The sequence below is a fragment of the Procambarus clarkii genome, chromosome 44 (genome assembly GCF_040958095.1).
Source record: "Procambarus clarkii isolate CNS0578487 chromosome 44, FALCON_Pclarkii_2.0, whole genome shotgun sequence".
NCBI lineage: Eukaryota > Metazoa > Arthropoda > Malacostraca > Decapoda > Cambaridae > Procambarus > Procambarus clarkii.
In genome coordinates, this window is record NC_091193.1 from 25,807,226 (window position 1) to 25,827,209 (window position 19,984).

At 40.8% G+C, this 19,984-nt stretch overlaps 1 protein-coding gene across 4 annotated transcripts in view; it reads left to right on the plus strand.

Annotated features, from left to right (window-relative positions):
* Nucleotides 1-1,939: 1,939 nt before the first annotated feature.
* LOC123745419 (hydroxylysine kinase) overlaps nt 1,940-19,984 on the plus strand; it is a 44,850-nt gene continuing 26,805 nt past the window's right edge. Inside the window, exons 1-5 of one of the 4 annotated variants that reach the window (XM_045725977.2) lie at nt 1,940-2,068; nt 11,069-11,233; nt 11,451-11,688; nt 16,596-16,735; nt 18,399-18,573. In XM_045725977.2, the coding sequence (XP_045581933.1) occupies nt 11,075-11,233; nt 11,451-11,688; nt 16,596-16,735; nt 18,399-18,573 (712 nt within the window). In that variant the 5' untranslated portion in view covers nt 1,940-2,068; nt 11,069-11,074. Of the gene's footprint in view, nt 2,069-6,449; nt 6,505-6,931; nt 7,241-11,068; nt 11,234-11,450; nt 11,689-16,595; nt 16,736-18,398; nt 18,574-19,984 lie in introns of those variants that run through there. The other 3 variants (XM_045725974.2, XM_045725975.2, XM_069300852.1) reach the window with 3 other exon arrangements.

Here is a 19,984-nt window from a genome sequence, read left to right on the forward strand (position 1 = left end):
CACTGAAGCTGGATGCAGCTTAGGGTAGTGAAACCACGTGGGACCCTAATACAAAACACAACACTTAGGGGTACCCAAACACTGGCAAAATACTATCCCCAGGTCTCCCCAATCGTTACTACCAGAGTAGGCACACTCACTAATGCCCCGTACTTAGCTTAAGGATACAGGAACTTCAGGTAAGGGAAATAAGTAAGAGGAGAAGGAAGGAGAGTAGGGATACAGCCACAGAGTAGGTCTTAACCTCACGCCACCAGCCAAGAGAAGACCGAGCTAGCCACCAGCTGCCTCCCTCATCTCTTGGTGCCGGGAGGAGCCTAATTGATCGTGCAGCTAAGCACATTAAAGATCTTCCCCTATGCAACGTATTGTTACTTTATGAATGATTAGAAAGTATTAGTAAGCAAAGTTGGTGCCTATGTTATTATTTAATAATCAACCCCCAGCTCAGTCTTTAAATGCTCTTTGAGAAACAATAATAGTCTTACGTCTGGCAGGGAAGATACAAACAATTGACATTCTAGATGCCCAACTGTGCTACCAGGAAGTTTAATAGCTCAATTTTGACCTCTGGTTTCCACTGGAGAACCCAGGGTCGTAACAGTTCTGTCTTGTGTTAATGCCACATCACCCTTCCCACCTCACTCAAATGTAATGCCACATCACCCTTCCCACCTCACTCAAATGTAGATATAAAATCAGGGAAACGCAAGTTCTAATCAGTTGTGTATTTGTGAAGTCTTTGAAAATGTAATAAGTTTTACGAAACGCGCCCGTGTCGCGTCAGACTAGAAATAAAAATGAATTTTGGAGAAGTGATTTTTGATTTACCTCCAACAGTGAAGCGTAATGTACGAAAGATTGAGAAAATTCGTGTTAGAATTATTAATCTTACTTTTTCGGTCATATTTAATAATATATGTCTACAGGAAAGACTGCTACCAAAATATACTAATATATATATATATATATATATATATATATATATATATATATATATATATATATATATATATATATATATATATATATATATATATATATAACCATGCTAACTTAACGCCTTCTCCCAAATGATAGATGAATTCAGAGACAATTCTATAGCAAATGTTCAAGAATGTCTAAATATTTAATTTAAAATGATCTTCTCCCAGAAGTCTTGGCCAAATATCCGCAGTTTGCTAACTGTAGGTAGTAACTAAGTGATTGTAACCGATCCACAGCTACCCACTGGATGGGGGGGCGGTGTGCAGGACAAACATTTCAATTGTAACACTAGTTCTCATGTCAGTTGCTTAATTTAGAAAATACTTGTGGTCGATCTCGAGCCCATTGTTGATGTGACGATGTGCATCGAATTTTGTAACTATCTCATCAAGACTGTAACTTGCTTAGCTAAATGAATTGTGGAGTTCAGTCCCTGAGCCCATTATGTGTCTCTGAAACCCTTTCAACTACCGCCTACAAGATGGGTATGGGGTGCATAATAAAAGAAGTAAACTAAACAACCGATAATCACCATACATTCATGTTTAATATTTAGGTTTGATACACTGCCTATTAAACCATGGGTTGCCCTCGTGCCCTGGTTTCGTATCACTGTGTTGGGGGCAGTTTCAACTATCTGCCTCTTAATATTTTTTTTCTCTTGTATTCCATCACATTATGAACTGATCTTTCTGAATTGACTCCCTTTAAGTAGGCTCTCCACTTTTCTCTTAATCCCTCCTTCGATAAATCACCTAGAATTATGTAATACAAAATGACACTATTTATTATATAAATTGAACATAAGTGTAGAATGCTGGCAAGTGGCCTTGAGAAAATATTCTTATCAGATTCGTAAGATTAGGCTATGAAATAGTTGTTAAAAAATATGTTTACAATTAGACTACTACCTCGACTACAAACACACATACTAAAAACCTATTCATCTCAACAGATATATTAATATTACTTGACTGTGCTTATGAGTTGGTCCAAGGACAGTGTGTACGTCCGCCAGCGCAGCAGCCTACACTGGTGAAGTGTTATCTTCCCAGTCTCTCTCTCACTCGGCAAGGATAAGGTTGGTATCGCGCCTTGTACTACACATAATACATTATATTTATGTAATATATATATATAAGATATTTGTGTATATGTTAATCACAATCTGCGAAGTTTCATAATGACAACACTGGCCTTTTGTGAAAAATTAGACAAGCCTTTTGATTAGTGCTCAATATGTATATAAATAAATAAATAAATATGGTTTTGAAAAACAGAGCTATAAATATTAATATTTCTGAGGTCGAGCGAAACACAACATGAAGAAAAAATAAATAGTTAACATTAAGAAAGTAGCAGTTATAAAGAAATAAGCAAGATGTGAGTTAGTTTAGTTCATTTATTATGCACCCCATACCCATCTTGTGGGCGGTAGTGGAAAGGGTTACAGAGGCACATAATGGGCTCAGGGACTGAACCCCACAATTCATTTAGCTAAGCAAGTTACAATCTTGATGAGCTAGTTACAAAATTCAGTATCGTCACATTAACTTAGATATACACAGCAATGTGCTGCCACCCTATCTATATGAAAGATTACACAGTGTAGATAAAAAACTAGCTATAAGTTCATCTGATATTCTCATCTCACAGGATGGTTAGTCATACATGGAATTATGGGAGAAAATACCTGCCTCGATACAAAAACAAATCAACTCTAACATTGTACAGTATATTATTTAATCAACAATTTATAGTAATTCCAATTTAATTTCCATCACTTTCAATATATTAATAAATTAAATTTTAAATAAAAAATCCCTATCACGGGGTTTCGCTCACACCTCCGAACCCCAGTTATATAGTACTTAAGAGGTAAAATTTACTTGCGTTATGATCAACAGACAAATTACTCAAGATGATCTCAAGCACTTCTGTCATTTGTTTCACTCCATTACATATCACCCTTAATATGTGATTTCTTTTACATATTTACTAACCTTCTAAAAGAACTGCCAGAAACGCTTTGCGTAATAGTGGCTTTAGACATTGTATGTACCAGCTCTATCTATAAATTCATCAATATTTGTATCACACCCTGTATGTATGTACTTTACCTGAATAAACATTTGAATTTGAACTAACAGGATCTCTCCTTTCATTATACTACGCGCTAATCTATCTCTATCTGTGCATGGGGTTCAACCACTGCAAATTACCTCAAGCCCATCATCACTCAGCAAATATCTGCTATCAGAACTATGATAAACTCTGTCTTCAGACAGCACACACACAGCCCCTCTGTTTAAGTCCCTTAACATGCTAAACATACACTCACTCCACACATTCTCGTGTGCCATCTACATGTACAAATTCCAAAATGCTAATCTTGATCTGAAACTTTTCATTGACAGGTGTAATAGAACCCATGAGCACAACACCAGAAATAAACATATCTTTGATATCCCTAGCGTCAAACTAAATCTGTGTAAACACTCCATGCAAATAAAAGGACCCAATCTTTGGATCTTGCTCAATGATGAATTAAAAAATTGTCCAGCCCATGCCCTATTGAAAAGTAAAACCAAAAGGTACCTAATTTCATCCTCATAGTTTCCTACCTTGTGCTTCAAACTTCCACCGTAACTTGTACTACCTACTTCCCCAAGACATATTTTTACCAGTGTAAGCGCCTCTGGCAATTTATTTTGTAGTTATTTGTTGATATAAAACCTGTACCTTTTCCCGATACGTTTCGGGACTTACCTGAAACGCTATATACGTGTTAGTGGCTTTGCAAGAATGTAAAAATATCACTCTAACGTAACCTCACCAACCAATTGTACCTTCTCGTAAATAAAATATTTAGGTCTCTTAATTCAATTTCTTTCTTTATTATGCACCCCATACCCATCCCGTGGGCGGTAGTGTAAAGGATTACAGAGGCACATAACAGTTCAGAAACTGAGCCCTCTAGTTCGTTTAGCTAAGCAAATAACAATCTTTTGACGCTAGTTACAAAATTATTAATGTTATATATACATGTACACATACTCATGCATACATGTACATATACATACGTATACATATATACATACGTATACATATATACATACGTATACATATATACATACGTATACATATATACATACACATATATATTTAATCACCCACACAAATACACACATCAATTATCTTTTGTGTCACAAGTGATTCAACAAGAGGCTCACAACAGTCACTATACAAGGCACTTTACATCTATAGTGAGTCACACAGTTACTAGTCTTGCTGCACACCCACCCAACTGGGCGGCAAAAGCGAAATTCAGTAAGCAAATTTTGGATACTTCGCTAAGATTTCGGGCAGCACATCATTATGAATGAGGTACTTACACATTTCTTGGACACTATTGATGGTGTTATCTCTAAATTCCGCGATTTTTTTCACATTCCATTATATAATGACGCAAAGTATGCGAATAGTTCTGCTGACAGAGTTTACATTTAGTCAAATCTACATCAGCAGATGTTACAAATTCCCAGAGGTACTTGTAGCCGAGCCTAAGCCCAGCAGTGGTAACATCTAGAAGTCTGCTAACATTATTGAATGACCCATAGACGTGAGGTATTTCTTGCACAATAGAATGATGATAGATGGAGTAACTGGTGTGAATTTCGCTTTGCCTCAAGTCTCCGAAATTTAGTTTATGTTTCCGGAATATTACTACCCTCAAGCTGCTCAAAGGCAGTCCAAGTTGGTAATCAATTCCCTCTTTACGAGCAAAACTCTTGGCCACCTCATCAGTTCTATCATACATTCGGAGACCAATATGGTAAGGAATTCACAGGAGACAGACTCTGACTCCATCATTTATTTTTTCATTATATATGTGCCTAGCTTCAGAGATAAGCACGTCACAGTTATGCCTTCGGGAGCTGAGAGCAGTCAAGGATGACAAGGAGTCACAATTAGCGTGTCAACTTTGAATTCATATACGCGCTCGAGTGCAAGGATTATGGCAACCAATTCTGTTTGAGGAGTGGAGGCCCAGTTACTTAGACGCGCTCCACACTCATGGGAGAAGGAACCATTTCTCCCTGTCACAACAACTGCACTTCCAGCTGCACCATAGGACTGATGCAAGGATCCATCAGTGTAAATAATCTGGGAATCAGGTCTTTTAAGCCGAGTCGTGTGTGGGCAGACCTCCATACATCTTCCCTCGACTGTATTGTGAAAGTCAGTTCTTGGAGCACTAGAAAATCTAACTTGCAAAATAAATAGTAGGAATATCATAATATCAACAGTAAATAATATACTGATGTACAGAACAAGTGTTTCAGACTCTTCTGAGTAGAAGAGTGTTGTTGTTGTTGTTGAACATTATTATATTGTATTATATTATGATGGGCGACGACACCCGAGGGATCGGGTGCGTCCTGGCTGCCAGATACTGGGAAATAGCGAAGAGTGATGGAGTTCCTATTTCTTCAGGCCACTGACGTGTCCAATAAAGTGAAAAGTATGGCGATGAAACTCAGAGGATAATGTTTTTTTTATATTTATTTGGTATAGTCGGTTATAGCAATCGGTTTCTTGGAGATGTAATGACGTGTTGTGATAAGGCTTAGAGCAGGGCAGAGAGCTGAATGAGGCTGGTGGTAAAGAGCTGTGAATGCGGGACGAGAGCATGGAAGCTCTATCCGGGCGGAGTCGAGGAGCTGGAGTGCGGGACGACAGCTAGTGTGTAAGCTCGGTGCGGCCGGAGTCTGGCTGTTTGCTCTGTGTCGAGGCTGAAGCGTCTTGTGAGGGAAGGAACTGACACGTCGAGTGTTAAATTGTTGTTGGTGAAAGTTGAAGATGTGTGGTATCTCAATTGTCTGTAATGAACCACCACTCTTTGGAGTTAGACTCGTGATAATTCTGTTGTTGTTGTTGCTGTAGATTCAGCTACTCAGAATAAAAAGTTCCAAGTAGTATGGGCTATGGTGAGCCCTTGGGTGGAGGCTCTATGGAGCCATTATCTGTATAAATAGCTGATACTGGAGAAAACTTTAACAGTTATGGAGCTGGTGGGTTAGTGTTGACCTCTAGGTTTTCAGTTTTTTCTTTGGCTGAGCTGTGCTGTCGTTGGAATTTGGTGAGGTGGCCTCTATGAGGTCTTGTACCGAATAGTTTCTTAGTTTAGTTGATTTATTATGCACCCCATACCCATCTTGTGGGCGGTAGTGGAAAGGGTTACAGAGGTACATAATGGGCTCAGGGACTGAACCCCACAATTCATTTAGCTGTACCGAATAGGTGTCGTATTTGTGCTGCGGCGGTGGAGCTCCTACTAAGATTTCCTCGTCTGAGGAGTCCGCAACATCCGAAGTTGTTGATTTTGTTTGTCTTTCGTCTCGCTGCTTGAGGTAGGCTCAGGTTTCGTGGATTAGTGGTAGAAACTACAGTATTTCAAGAGCGTTGGTGGTGCTGTTAGCATTTGTTGACAGCATGTCTGCTGAGATGGTGATGGTAGGAGTGTTGGGAGCTGCAGAGGGAAATACCTCTGTTTGTGCCGCCCGAATCTTGGGTGATTCTGGAGTCTGTGTTGAGATCGACCTCGTGGTTGTCCTGGTGGTAGTCTTCGGAGTGGTAGTGGAGGCAGTGAGACTTGCGCCTGGGGCGAAGATGTAGTCTAGCAAGCCGTTGGCTAGGAACAGCTCGAAACGTAAGGCGAGCAAGATTGTGAAACAGTTCCCGGGCAGGCAAGAATGATCAGGGGAGAGTTTCTTCGCCTGCCAGAATGAGAAGTGTTTAATGTTTATGTATAACAGTCTCCTTGGTGTAGTGGTAAGACACTCGCCTGGCGTTCCGCGAGCGCTATGTCATGGGTTCGTATCCTGGCCGGGGAGGATTTACTGGGCGCTGTAACAACTCTTGTATATATCTCAAAAAAAAAAAAAAAAAAGTGAACAAAGAAAGCAGTCGCCGAGTAGCAGTGTCCCCACCTACTCCTGTGGGAGGGTCTGTGAGGGCACACACAGACACCCACTCACTCCCGTGGGAGGTCTGTGAGGCCAGACACCACTGGAATGGGAGGAGGTGCCACGTGCGTTTGTTTATTTACATCCAGCAGGCACGTAGTGGGGTGTCAGTCACTCATGCCTCGATGGGTGCATCCAATCCTGGGATCGTCGTCGCCCCTCAACCACCACCACCACCACTCGTGCCTCAGGAATGCCCCTAACAATGGGGCAAGATATGTGCAGTAAGTTTCATTACTTCCATTTTTCTCACCTATTATGGTTATTGGGCAGGCAATTGCTTTTATGAAATATTTTAATTTTGATGTTTACCTGAATTAACTTAAGGGGCCACTAACACTCTAGTGGCCTCAACGAGGACAGGAAGTCAGTGGTTTGTCAAAGGCATCCCCATTTGTCTTGATTTAAAGTTCAGCATTAAAGCCACTATGTGTTTATCAGCTTATATGTGTGTAGTGGCTTAAATGCATTGTATTTTGCTGTAAAGTATATCCCTACCACCACTACCCAAATTATGAGTAACTTATGGGGAACATAATATATACATAAAGTTTAATCAAGGAATATGTTTACAAATCACTTTTTTAATAAAGTGTCATTGAAAGATTTGTTGTACTATTTTTGAAGCAGGCCCTATTGAAAAAATGCAGTAAGTTAAGCAAAATTTAAGAAGTGTCAGAATTCTGAACCCTGACATAACATTAGGATTGTGGATTTTTAAGATAAAAGCCTAAGAGGTGCAATTTACATGAATACTGGCCCAAAGAGTGCAGTGGGACTTGCATAAAGATACGAAACTGTTATTGATGCCTTGCTTGTACATTTCCAGTTATGATATTTCAATTTATATGGTATCTAAAAGTACAACACCTCTTGGGCCTGTATTCAACAAACTCGCTATCCTTATGCAGACGAAGAGTCACAATAACGTGGCTGAAATATGTTCACCAAACCACAAACTAGAAAGTGAAGGGACAACGACGTTTCGGTCCGTCCTGGACCATTCTCAAGTCGATTGTGTGACATACAATCGACTTGAGAATGGTCCAGGACGGACCGAAACGTTGTCATCCCTACACTTTCTAGTGTGTGGTTTGGTCAACTCACAATCCTTAGGCTAGGTCCAAGATAAATATTTACATTATTCTCCAGTTCTCAAATAGTGGTGTTTTGAGTTTTCAAATTTGCATGCTTTTCAAATATTCGTTTTCAAAACGGAATGGAACATATCAACTGGAAAAACTCAAATGGTACCACCTTCATATTACCCAAAAGCACCTAAAGAAAATTATCCAAATTAATGTAAACTTGGTGAACAATGTACAGTATAATGATTGTGAATACATTGGATAATAAGGCACAGCACTATGTCCATATCCAGGCCATAGGGCGTGATTCAAATTGTATAAAAGCTCTTTTTTTTTCTCTCTGCTCTTTCTTTCCTCTGGAGTTCTTAAATTTTGTTTCTTTAGCCTATTCTTGTATCAAAATCTTCTTATTTTAGGTATTAATTTTGTTGCAAACCTCAGTTCAAGTTAGTATTTGAGCTTCAAGAGGTGCAGAACTCAAATCCCATGCGAGTGCTGCGTCTTCTAGTCCTGGTCTGATGTAGACTAAATTTTCTACTGTACCTAAGCACAGAAATTTCACCTTCAGAAAAGCATCACACTGTGTGTGTGTAAGTATCCACTAGGAAAATAAAACAAAAATTCTGAACATTTTCATGTTTCAACACATCATCCTGTATTCCTTGATAATGTTTTGAAACAGTAAACCTTGGAATTTTTGTTTAATTTTCCTAGTGGGTACTTGTCATAACCAAATCACATTTTTTTTTTTTTTTGTGATTATTCTTATAGTACTGTATTTGCTTTTGAAAAAGTTCAATGCAGAGTAACTAAAATCATTCCATAAATAAATCATTCCAGAACTAATAAAAGGAAATATTAAGGGGCTTTAGACTGTCAACACTACAAATTATACATGATATTGAGACCTTTAAAATACTGAACAAATTGGAAGATAATAATTGAGACTTCTGTAACTCTCACAAGGGGCAACAGTTTCAAGCTCTACAAGTCACAATTCATGACAGATAAGAGGAAATGCTTTTTCACACAATGAATCATTTTCCTGCGATAGCTGTTTTGGTGAACGCCAAGACAGCACTACAGTTCAATATTCATTTGCGATTTATATTCAATATTCCTGCGATTTACCTGCGATAGCTGTAAACGCCAAGACAGCACTACAGTTCAATATTCAGCCGGAAAAATCCTCATGAATAATGAGGCGACCATTAACAAACCTGAGGCCACTAAAGATGGTGGCCCTCAGGCAAATTCATAAACTGTATGTAAATGCCATTCTTATGTTTGCCAGCCTTCCATATGCTGTAGATGTTATCTGGGTTATATGTGCTTTCTGTAGTTGGGCTTAGTGCTGGAGTTATTTACACTCTCAAGTAATTTTCTCTATGATTCCTTAAGTTACCTGCCCCATATATAAGGTAGTTTTCTTCTGGTTCCCCTTTTACATTTTCCAATCATTACCTTTGACTTGGTGGTACTGTTCTTTGACAGGAACAGATGACTGCTAATGCTTGTTAGCAGGCTGAGAGCTTTTCCTTCCCATAGCTCATGGGAAAGGGAAGCCTTACTCACTAGTTTCCCTAGAATATGACCCACCAATTGTTTAACAACCAGGTACACAATCACTGCTGAGTAAACAGAAGCATACAGTTGTGGATCACCACCTAGTCAATCCTCCCAGGCCAGAATATAAACCTAGGCCAAATCACTCAGGAAGTGCAGGGCGAGTGTGTTACCACTGCACCACTAAGGACTGAACAATAACAGCTATAAATGTCATATTCAGTTATTCTTCTTATTTATTTATATATATACAAGAAGGTACATTGGGATTGTGAGGATACATAGCATAGTACAGTATTTACATTCTTTTAAAGCCACTAGTACGCGCAACGTTTCGGGCAGGTCCTTATTCTAAGAAAATTTTAAGTAGGTAAATACTTGTAAAAATGATAAGTTACATAGCATGAAAAAAAATAAAAGATGAGAGAAAATTGTAGGTATATTATATTAAAGCACATAGGTAGCTCAGATTGATTGCAATGACCGCTTGAATGGTAGTTTAATAAAAATTAGTAGGCACAATGCAGCATGTGGCTAGCACATAAAAGAAGACAGCAATGAACACAATGATAAAGTCGTTTGAATTAAGTACATAAAGATTGGGAGATTGGGTAACACTAGATACAGAGCAAATTTAAAGCTCAGTGTAGGAAACTACGAAGATGAAATTAGGTAATTTTTGTTTTTGTTTTTAAATGAGGCAAAAGTTTGACAGCTTTTCAATTCACTAGGGAGTGAGTTCCATAGATTAGGTCCCTTAATTTGCATAGTGTTTTTACACAGATTAAGTTTGACCCTGGGGATATCAAAGAGGTATTTATTTCTGGTTAACCAACTGGCTGTTACTCAAATGAGGGAGGCAAGCCTAGAGGAAAGGAGATAATTTAGGGTTTCGGTGTAATAACTTAGGAAAAGTTCCAGTTTAGTAAATGATAGTTAAGGTGGATTACCATGTTAAATTAAGACTAAATTTTGATATGTTATGATTATAAACTTACATAGGACAGCCAAGATGAAAAGGCAATTCAATGATTTATGAATTTATATATTTTAGTTTCAAGCTTTCTTTTCAATTTAGTTTTTGTTTAACATTTCACACTTGTTTAGTATAAAAGTTCAGTACAGGGGGTGTATATGTAGGGTCCAGTACCACAGTGGTCAGCACAGTGGGCTCACAACCAAAAGGTTCAATTCCCACAATCAGACAGAAATGTATGGGCACATGTTTATTCACCTTATGCCTTTACTCACCTAGCAGTAAATAGTTACCTGGGAATTAAGCCGCTGTTGTGGGCTGCATCCTGGAAATGGTCAGTAGTTGACCTTGTGAGACCTGAATAAACCTAACAGGTTTCCTGCCCCTGATGTTAGAAAACCATTACATGATATTTTTCCCAGGTCAAGATGTCTGCTTCGTACAAAGGAATGTTACAACCCGGTCAAATAATTCGGCCATTAGTGAAACAGAGTGACATTCCACAATTAGTAAACAGGATCTTCGGCCTTACCACTGTATCTGTCAAGGAACTCAACAGCTATGATGACAAAAACTTTCATATAAAGGTATAGTAAGTAGGTATTGTGCCTTTGGTATCTTAGGTTGTTGTATAAGATTAATACAGATACAGTACTGTACTGTATTTTATAAATCTTGTTAAAAATTAAACTTGCACAGTAACAGGTTTATGATACTAATTATTTTAATTTGTTAATTTATCATTTACTAACTAAATTTACAAAATCATAAACTTAATTATTTATTCTAATGTATACTGGACAGGTTGAGTCAACAATAAACAATCCACATATTAAGGAGATATTTCCAAATGGATATGTGTTGAAGATTCTTAACTCTATGGACAGTATGAATGAAAAGCTTGTCGATGCTCAGAATGAAGCAATGTTGTTCCTTCACTCCCGTGGCTTCAATGTTCCAGAACCTCAAAAGAACATTCATGGAACTTTCAAGACATTAGAGAGGTTCAGTATGTCTTCTGACGAGTTAGTTAAAAATAATGGTAAGTATCGTAGTGCATATTTCTTAATTTAATAATAATATTTGTTTGTACTGATGATGCATTACAGTACACTACATTTCATTTTTAAACTTGGAAAGTTCTTGATATCTCATTTAAGAAATTTTTTATTGATATACAATGGTAGTGTATTTAGTAGTAATGATTTGTAAATAACTGTGTCACATATATTCTAGTAAGAAATTTTGTTTACCTGAATTTACTTAAGAGCCACCATCTTTCGAGTGTCCTTGATGAGGACAGGAAGCGGGTGACTTGCCAATGATCCCCCCTCCCCATTTGTCCTAATGATTTTATCCAGCTGGATTTTGAATTGCAGAAATGATAGGCAATTGCATAGGTTTATAGTGTATGGGCAAAAAAGCATTGTTTTCTGTTCTACATTGTGGTTTGACTAACTTGAAGCTGTTTCTGCTTGTATGTGTTGCATCTGACCTTGCAGGCTCGATCAGTATCCTTCAAATTAATGGAGTTCTTAAGTAATCATCAATCCTTAAGCAGATTCATGAAGAAAAGTACCTTGGAGTCGAAATCCACCACTCACTGAAAGTTGCACAACAGGTAGGAGCAGCAGTCAAAAATGCTAACCAAACACTTGGAAAAATAAAGTGTACCTATGACTTTAAGGAAAGGAAGCATTGTTTTCTGTTCTACATTATGGTTTGACTAACTTGAAGTCGGTGATTCAATTGTTGTGAAGTCGGTGAAGGAAGGTAGTGATTCAATTGTATAAATCTCTGTTGTGACCCCCATTTGGATTGCTGTTTACAAGCTTCGAGATTCCATCTTCAGGAGGACATAGCTGCTCTGGAAAAAGTGCAACAAAAAATAATTCCAAAGCCAAGCCATCTCTTGTATCAGGAATGGTTGAAGGCCACAGGGCTAACTACACTGCAAACCTGGCATGACAGTGCAAATCCCATTTAAACTTTTAAAATATTAAACAATTTTGGTGGCTGTTGATCCAGAAAATTTCTTCAAAAGGTCAAATATAACACAAACTGCAAGCAACAGCCTAGTGGACCAAACTCTCACAAGTCAAGCCTGGCCTCAGGCCAGGCTTGGGGAGTAGAAGAACTCCCAGAACCCCATCAACCAGGTATCAACCATATTCTCGAGGTTTAGCTAGCCATGCGGTTCATGTCCGGGGTGTGTCCTGTGTCCTGGCGGACAGCTTGTCTCTGTTCATTCCTCTGTTCGCAGATTGGCCGGTCGTCGCCGACTTGTTTTGTTGGCTCTGCCGGACATATGGGCTCCTGGTCATGGACATCTTTGCGTCGACATGGTCTCGGCGTCTCCCATTCTATATGGCGCCCTTACCCGCCTGCGAGGTGTTCACGGTGGATGCCTTTCGGCAGGACTGGTCGAGGTGGGGGTACCTGTTCCTCTTCTCCCGGTCCAGCTCTTGCTTTGGGTTCTGGCTCGGTTGGAGTCTATTTCCTAGGAGAGTAGTCCTCGTGGTCCCTTGGTGGCCGGCCCAGCATTATTTTCAGACGCTGCTTGATAAGTGTCCGAACCCAGGGCATTTTCCACGGCTCCTACTCTTTCGACAGGTCGGACCGGTCCTGTACGGGACTGGTTTGGCCTTCTCCTTGGCTCTTCGCGTCTGGTATTTTGACGTGGGTGTATCACTATCTCTATGGTAATCAGATAGCCTTGTTGTTGCTGTCCCACCTGCGAGCTTCGTGTCGGTGACAGTATGACGTTCTTGGTGTTTCTATTCGCTATTTTCTTGCTCTTAGTAGGTTGTCTTCTCTTCGCATCGGGTTGTCTTGTCCTTTCTTGCGTTTTCAGGACTGCTCTTTGATGACTTACATTTGGCATTCGATACAAGGCAACTTACTGTTGCCTTGTATCGTGCGGAGCTGGCGGAGCCGCTCCAGCTTGCGTTCGGGGTGGACGTCACATCCACCCCGTTCTGTACGCTTTCTTGTGATTTTTCACCTCCGGCCTGCTCATGTGTCGCCTGAGCCGTCCTGGTTCTTGATCAGGGTGCCCTCTTATCGTTCTTCTCCTCAGTTTGTGGTATCCCCTTCAGTTCAAGATTATTTTTCATAGGCCATATTTTGTTGGCATGGGCCTCTGCGGGTTGGGTCGGGGAGCTTCTGGCTCTCTTCCAGTGCAGGGGTTTCTGCTCTTTTGGTACTGATGGTAGGTTTATACGTTCACAGCCTTTCTTCGTCCTTCTGGTGACGATTGAGACGGCTGCTTTCCGGAGGGGTCCTTGGGTTATTGATGCTTGGTTGGTTCGGCCGGGGGTGCGTCATGTGTTGTCCTGTTGCGACTCTGCCATTACCTGCGTACCGTGACTGGGGATGCACTTTGGGTTGATCCAGTTCCCCTCGTTCCCTGTTTCAGGGCTGTTGTCTCTCATGCTGTCCGCAGAGTTTTTAAATGTACCAGCATGCAGTTTATCCTAGAGCCCGTGCCGTTCGGATGTTTGCAGCTTTCGCTGCCGTGTTGGTGACGTCTAGGGGCTCATTTCAGGCACAAGGATTTGGGGGTCGCACAGGTTCCTGGCCGCTCGTTCTTTGTGCGCGTGTCTGCTCCTGTGTGTTCTTGTGTTGCCTTGGGTCACAGGTTGCAGCCTGTTGTCTCGGCTTTGTGTTGCGGAATTTGTGGCGGCCGCCTCTCGGGTCAACCCTTTCTTTCCCTTCTCTTTGGGTATGAAGCTCCAGGGAGCCGTAGGGGCTCCCCACAGAAAACCCAGCGTTGAATGTAATGAAATGCCATTTTCTGGGTGAGCCCCGGAGGCTCCCTGACAACCCTCCCTCCCACCGGTCGACGTTTTTTTCGCATTGGTTGAAGCTTAGCTTCTAAACTGATGCTAAGCAGCCATCGTGGTGTGGTCCAGGCTCCCCCTTCCCCTCACGGGGCAGGGAGGGCATTACGAACGATCAGCGCGGCAGTAAATTGTGATGTTTGCTTGTTTCCTTGGGATTGTAGGGAGTTTCTACCTCTCTGTTCAGTTTTTGTTTTAGTTTTCTGGGGGGAGCCCCTACGGCTCCCTGGAGCTTATCGAGCTAATGTATGTTATATTAGACCGGGACATTAGCTAAGGAGTTCAGACGTACCAGGGACCAGCGCCAGAACCTGGCCCCTTCAGAGAGGCTTCAGGGAGCAATGGGACTGGAAAACCCTCTTGTGGTTGGGCTTTTCCTTATTTGCCATCGACCGGGGTTAGGCACCCAGAAAGGTAGGCATGACAAAACAAACCCCACATGGTAAAAAACTAAAACAAAAAAGCGAACAGAGGTAGAAACTCCCTACACTCCCAAGGAAACAAGCAAACATCACACTTTACTGCCGCGCTAATCGTCCGCGCAGCCCTCCCCGCCCCGAGAGGGGGAGGGGGGAGCTCCGGACCTACCGCGCCGGCTGCCAAGCTTCAGTTCGTAATCTAATGTCAACTGGGATAGACGCGTCTCTGGCCTCAGTTTCCTAGGCGGTGTTTGCCTTGTGTGGCGTTCACTGCCGTGTGTTGTGTTGTGCGGTGGCCAGGAGTACCTCATCAGTGCCGGGGCTGCATGCGCTTAGTGGCTGACTTCCTTAAGCGCCCTGTGAGTACTGCCCTTGCGTAACAGGGTTATCTTCCCTGGGGCATTCGGGAACCATTCCCGTAGAGGTTCTTGCTGCTCGGCATTTGCCTCGCCCTTGGGTCCAGCTGGGGCTTGGGGCCCTTGTATGGCCCTGGGTAGGGACTGGTATTGTGCTGGTTAGGGCGTAAATTTGTTGCACAGCCTGCTACGAAAGCGGCAACCGGTTCCTTTTGCCTCTGGAGACAGCGTACTTTTGCGGGGTTTTTCTTTTGTTTTTATTTTCAATTGCCTGGTGGGGGTCTGCCCAGTGTGCTATAGTTCCACTGGTAGTGTTTGGCGGCCCTCTGCTAGGCCCCCGTGATTGTACACGTCACAGGGGTTTTCAGTGCTATCCCCAACCGGTTTAGCAACACCTTGCCCGGGCTTCCCGTAGCAGTCAGCCTACGGGCCCTGGAAACCCCTGTCTGGGCTTGGGGGACCATTGAATGTGTCTTCCAGGTTCCAACCTGTCTTGTATGGGATCGTTGGTTGCTGTGCCCTTGTCTCCGGGTGACAGTCGCCACTTTTACCTCCATCATGCTGCCTCTTGGGTCACTTGACACCTTGACCCGGAGTCTTGCGAGAGATTTTCTCTGCTTGTTCTCCAGTACTCTCCTGATGTTATTACTGTTCAAAGTACAGGCGGCATCCATGTTGCAAGCTAGGTTAGGTTGCTGCAACATGCTAGGTTGGTTTCCCACTCGGATGCCCCGAGACCGCCCCGTTTTGGTTAGGTGCTGTTCGCCCCTTTCCCTCCCTGTTCCCGGCTCCGGATCGTCTGCGGGTTTCAGGGTCGGGGCAGGGTTTAGTTGGGGCAGAGACTCTGGCGTTGTTCATTTTCTGACAAATGAACAAACAAAGCATTAGACAATTGGCCATGTCTTACAGAGTATTTATGTTGCGATATTCTACATTTTAAATCTTTAGATGTTTGCCCGACATAGAACTTATTACATTCCTTACAAGGTATTTTATAAATGACGCAATTATAACTACAATATCAGATGGGCCATCTATCTGTATCAGATGGGCCATTGGGCTACATCGGATGGGCCAATTGGGTGCATCTGATGGGCCAATGGGCCGTCTGCGTTGTCCAAGTATTGTACCTCACCTCACTTCACCACTCTCTCCTGCCTATTTATACCCATCACTCGATCTGTAAAATCATTCCTTCTGAAGATGTATTTAATATACGAAAGTACCTAAGGAAATTTCCTGTTTCATTTTCCTCCGCGGTCTGACATTGTCATATATATATATATATATATATATATATATATATATATATATAAAACTTACTCTTTCCAGTTAATGAGCAGCTATGTGGTCTTCACATTGTAAGGTTATTGACATTCATTGAAGGGAAGATCCTACACCAAGTTCCATACACTGCAGAACTGTCCTTTGAGTGTGGAGCATACATTGCAAAATTAGATAATGAGCTCAAGGTATGTGTAACTGTTTAGGCTGTTACTTTCTTATCTGCAAAACTTTTGTATTTGCTTATAATTCTTACTAAGTTTAAAATTAATATCGTTCATATGAAGAATATAAAACGGTTACATCTAGATCACTAATCATACCTCTGCTCATTTCCTTTTATAGTTCCTACATATTATTTATGTTCTGCTCTCACTGCCTTTAATTTTGTTTTGAATTGTTTTGATAAGGATATATAGGCCAAGGCCTAAACATTGTCAGCTTTGGCTGACCGATTAGGTGAAATTTTCAGTTCTTCTCACTCCCGTTAAATGAGACCCCCCCATTTTCAGATTATTTATTTTCACTATAAATCTTAAATAACTGGAAAATTATTCTTGACTTATATTACCTTGCACTATATACCTTGCACATCTTAAAGCCACAGCATTTCTAGCAAGGATAAAAAGAACAATTAGAGCTAACACAATGTACATGATGTATGGTAACCATAATACAACAGATGCAATGACAAGATATTTGGGACAGTATCAGAATTTTGTCCAGTTATGAACCATTATTGTATTGAGAGAACATAACAGAAGATCAAAGGTACACATGTACTGCATCAGGCATGAGCATGGGAAAATAGGCAAATAGATTCCTGAAAATAGGAAATGTCAACATTGGGGAGAAAGGTGAAGAGCAGGGGTGCCATAGGCACAATTAGAGAGAACTGTATAAACATCAGAGGTCCACTGTTGTTCAACATACTACCAGCGAGCATAAGAAATATTGCTGGAACAACAGTGGACATCTTCAAGAGGAAACTAGATAGTTTCCTCCAAGGAGTGCTGGACCAACCGGGCTGCGGTGGGTATGTGGGCCTGCGGGCCGCTGCACGCAACAGCCTAGTGGACCAAACTCACACAAGTCATGCCTGGCTTCGGGCCGGGCTTGAGGAGTAGAAGAACTCCCAGAACCCCATCAACCAGGTATCAACCAGGTAAAAGCCTGACAGACGACTTAAACTTTATCAATGTACAGTTATAAATCATATCAGATTACCATCATGATTTAACAAACCATAAGTTGTAAAACATCACACGTAATCTCATTGAAGCTAACATAAGACTTAAATGGTAATCATAAATGCTCATCAAGACCTGTGCTGGAATATAGTGAAAATAAATGATCTGAAAATGGGGTCTCATTTAAGGGGAGTGAGTAGAACTAAAAATTGCACCTAATCAGTCAGCCAGAACTGACAATGTAGCTATGAAGGAGTGATGATTAATTGCAATGATTAGCTTTGTAAGTAAATAACTGAATGTACATATTGAATTCTGCAGCATATTTTCAAAGTGCTGTTTTTAAAATCTTAAATACTTTGTAATTAAGACTGTCCCTAAGGCCATCCTGTCACCTCCAGGAAGGTTTTAAATCTAGCCTACCAGCACAGTACTTGTTATTTTCACATCAAGCATGTGAACAATGATCTCAGAATTGGAGTAGCTTTGATGTTTGATCTATGATGATACACTTTAGATTTACCAAGAAAATAGTTGTTTAATGGTGAAGCAAACTAGTCTATTAAAACAAATCATTGTTTAAATTGAGTCTTTGTTTTGAAGAAGTTTTATTTATTGTAAATTTAGACAAACAATATATCATAACAGTTATCATTTTCAGGATTTTCCTAATGAGGACTTAAAGTTAAGAAAATTTCTTTGGATGCTGGACAGCATCCCAGAATTGTCTAAATATGTTTATGCTGTAAAGGACGAGAAGTGCATTCAGCTGGTCCAGGAAATCTTAGAGGCATGGAAACTGAACGTAATGCCAGAAATTCCAGGGCTTGAGAAAGGTGAGGTTTATCTTGAGATAGAGAGAGAGATATATTCACAATTTAGGACTCATTATTTGCCTGGCATTACTGTTTTGATTGAATTGAGCCCTGGGGACATCACCGTGATACATGTTACTTGAATAGTGTCTGTGAGTTCTGTTGCTAAAACAAAGTCTATGATTTTACATATTTCAGGTAATAAAGGGAGCATCTGTCTGGTAGTCATGTTGTGCCTCACTCTTTAGTAGTTTATTATTGAAGGAGGGAATTGTAGAAAGGCTAAGTGAGAGCGGTGCATACTGTGATATTAGGAAATAGAGTACACAGACCAACCATATTTCTTCTGTGTTAAAGAAACTGGATGTACTGCATGGGGTCAAGTACATTATTCTCTTAAGTTTTGTTCAACAACTTGATAAGACTGTAAATAGAAATCCATTTTTAGTGGTGAGTTCTCCATGATAGAGCTATGTCATGTGCAACACTCCTCGGATATGCAAGTTTCTATGGAGAGCCCTTCAGCTCCCGGGAGCTGAAGGGCTCTCAACAATTAAGAAAATGTGTTCAGCATGGGAAGAATTGCAAACCTTTGCTGAAATGACTCGCTCAAATCAAGCTGCAGTAGGTCATTGCCTTAACCTATTCAATGACACTGTGATGCATCATTACAGACAAATGTTAAAATGAAGGGAAAAACAAATGTCTCTTGACAAATTTATAGTGAGACAAACACGCACTGAACCACAACCAGGTCCTAGTGGTATTCAGGCAAAATGTAGGAGAGAGAGTACCCCAGAGAAAACATCACTGCCTGATGTGATAATGGAAGGGGACTCCCCTTCCAAACAGTAACAACTCTCCTCCTCCCCCCTCATCACCATCTTCCATACGCCATCAAGAACCCTCCATAATGGTAAGTGAAACTTTGGTACTGTAATGTAGTTAGAAAAAACATTGTATTCAGTATAAATTATATTTGTATGTTAATATTTTGGAAGGTGGGGAACAGATTAATTCAAATCCCTTTATTTCTTTTGGGAAAAATCGCTTCGACTTACGATATTTCGACTTACGATCTGTCTCTGGGAACGGATTAGCATCGTAAGTTGAGGCCCCAGTGTAATTACCTAAGTGAATTACCTAAGTGTAGTTACAGGATGAGAGCTACGCTCGTGGTGTCCCATCTTCCCAGCACTCTTTGTCATATAACGCTTTGAAACTACTGACGGTCTTGGCCTCCACCACCTTCTCCCCTAACTTGTTCCAACCGTCTACCACTCTGTTTGCGAAAGTGAATTTTCTTATATTTCTTCGGCATCTGTGTTTAGCTAGTTTATATCTATGACCTCTTGTTCTTAAAGTTCCAGGTCTCAGGAAATCTTCCCTATCGATTTTATCAATTCCTGTTACTATTTTGTATGTAGTGATC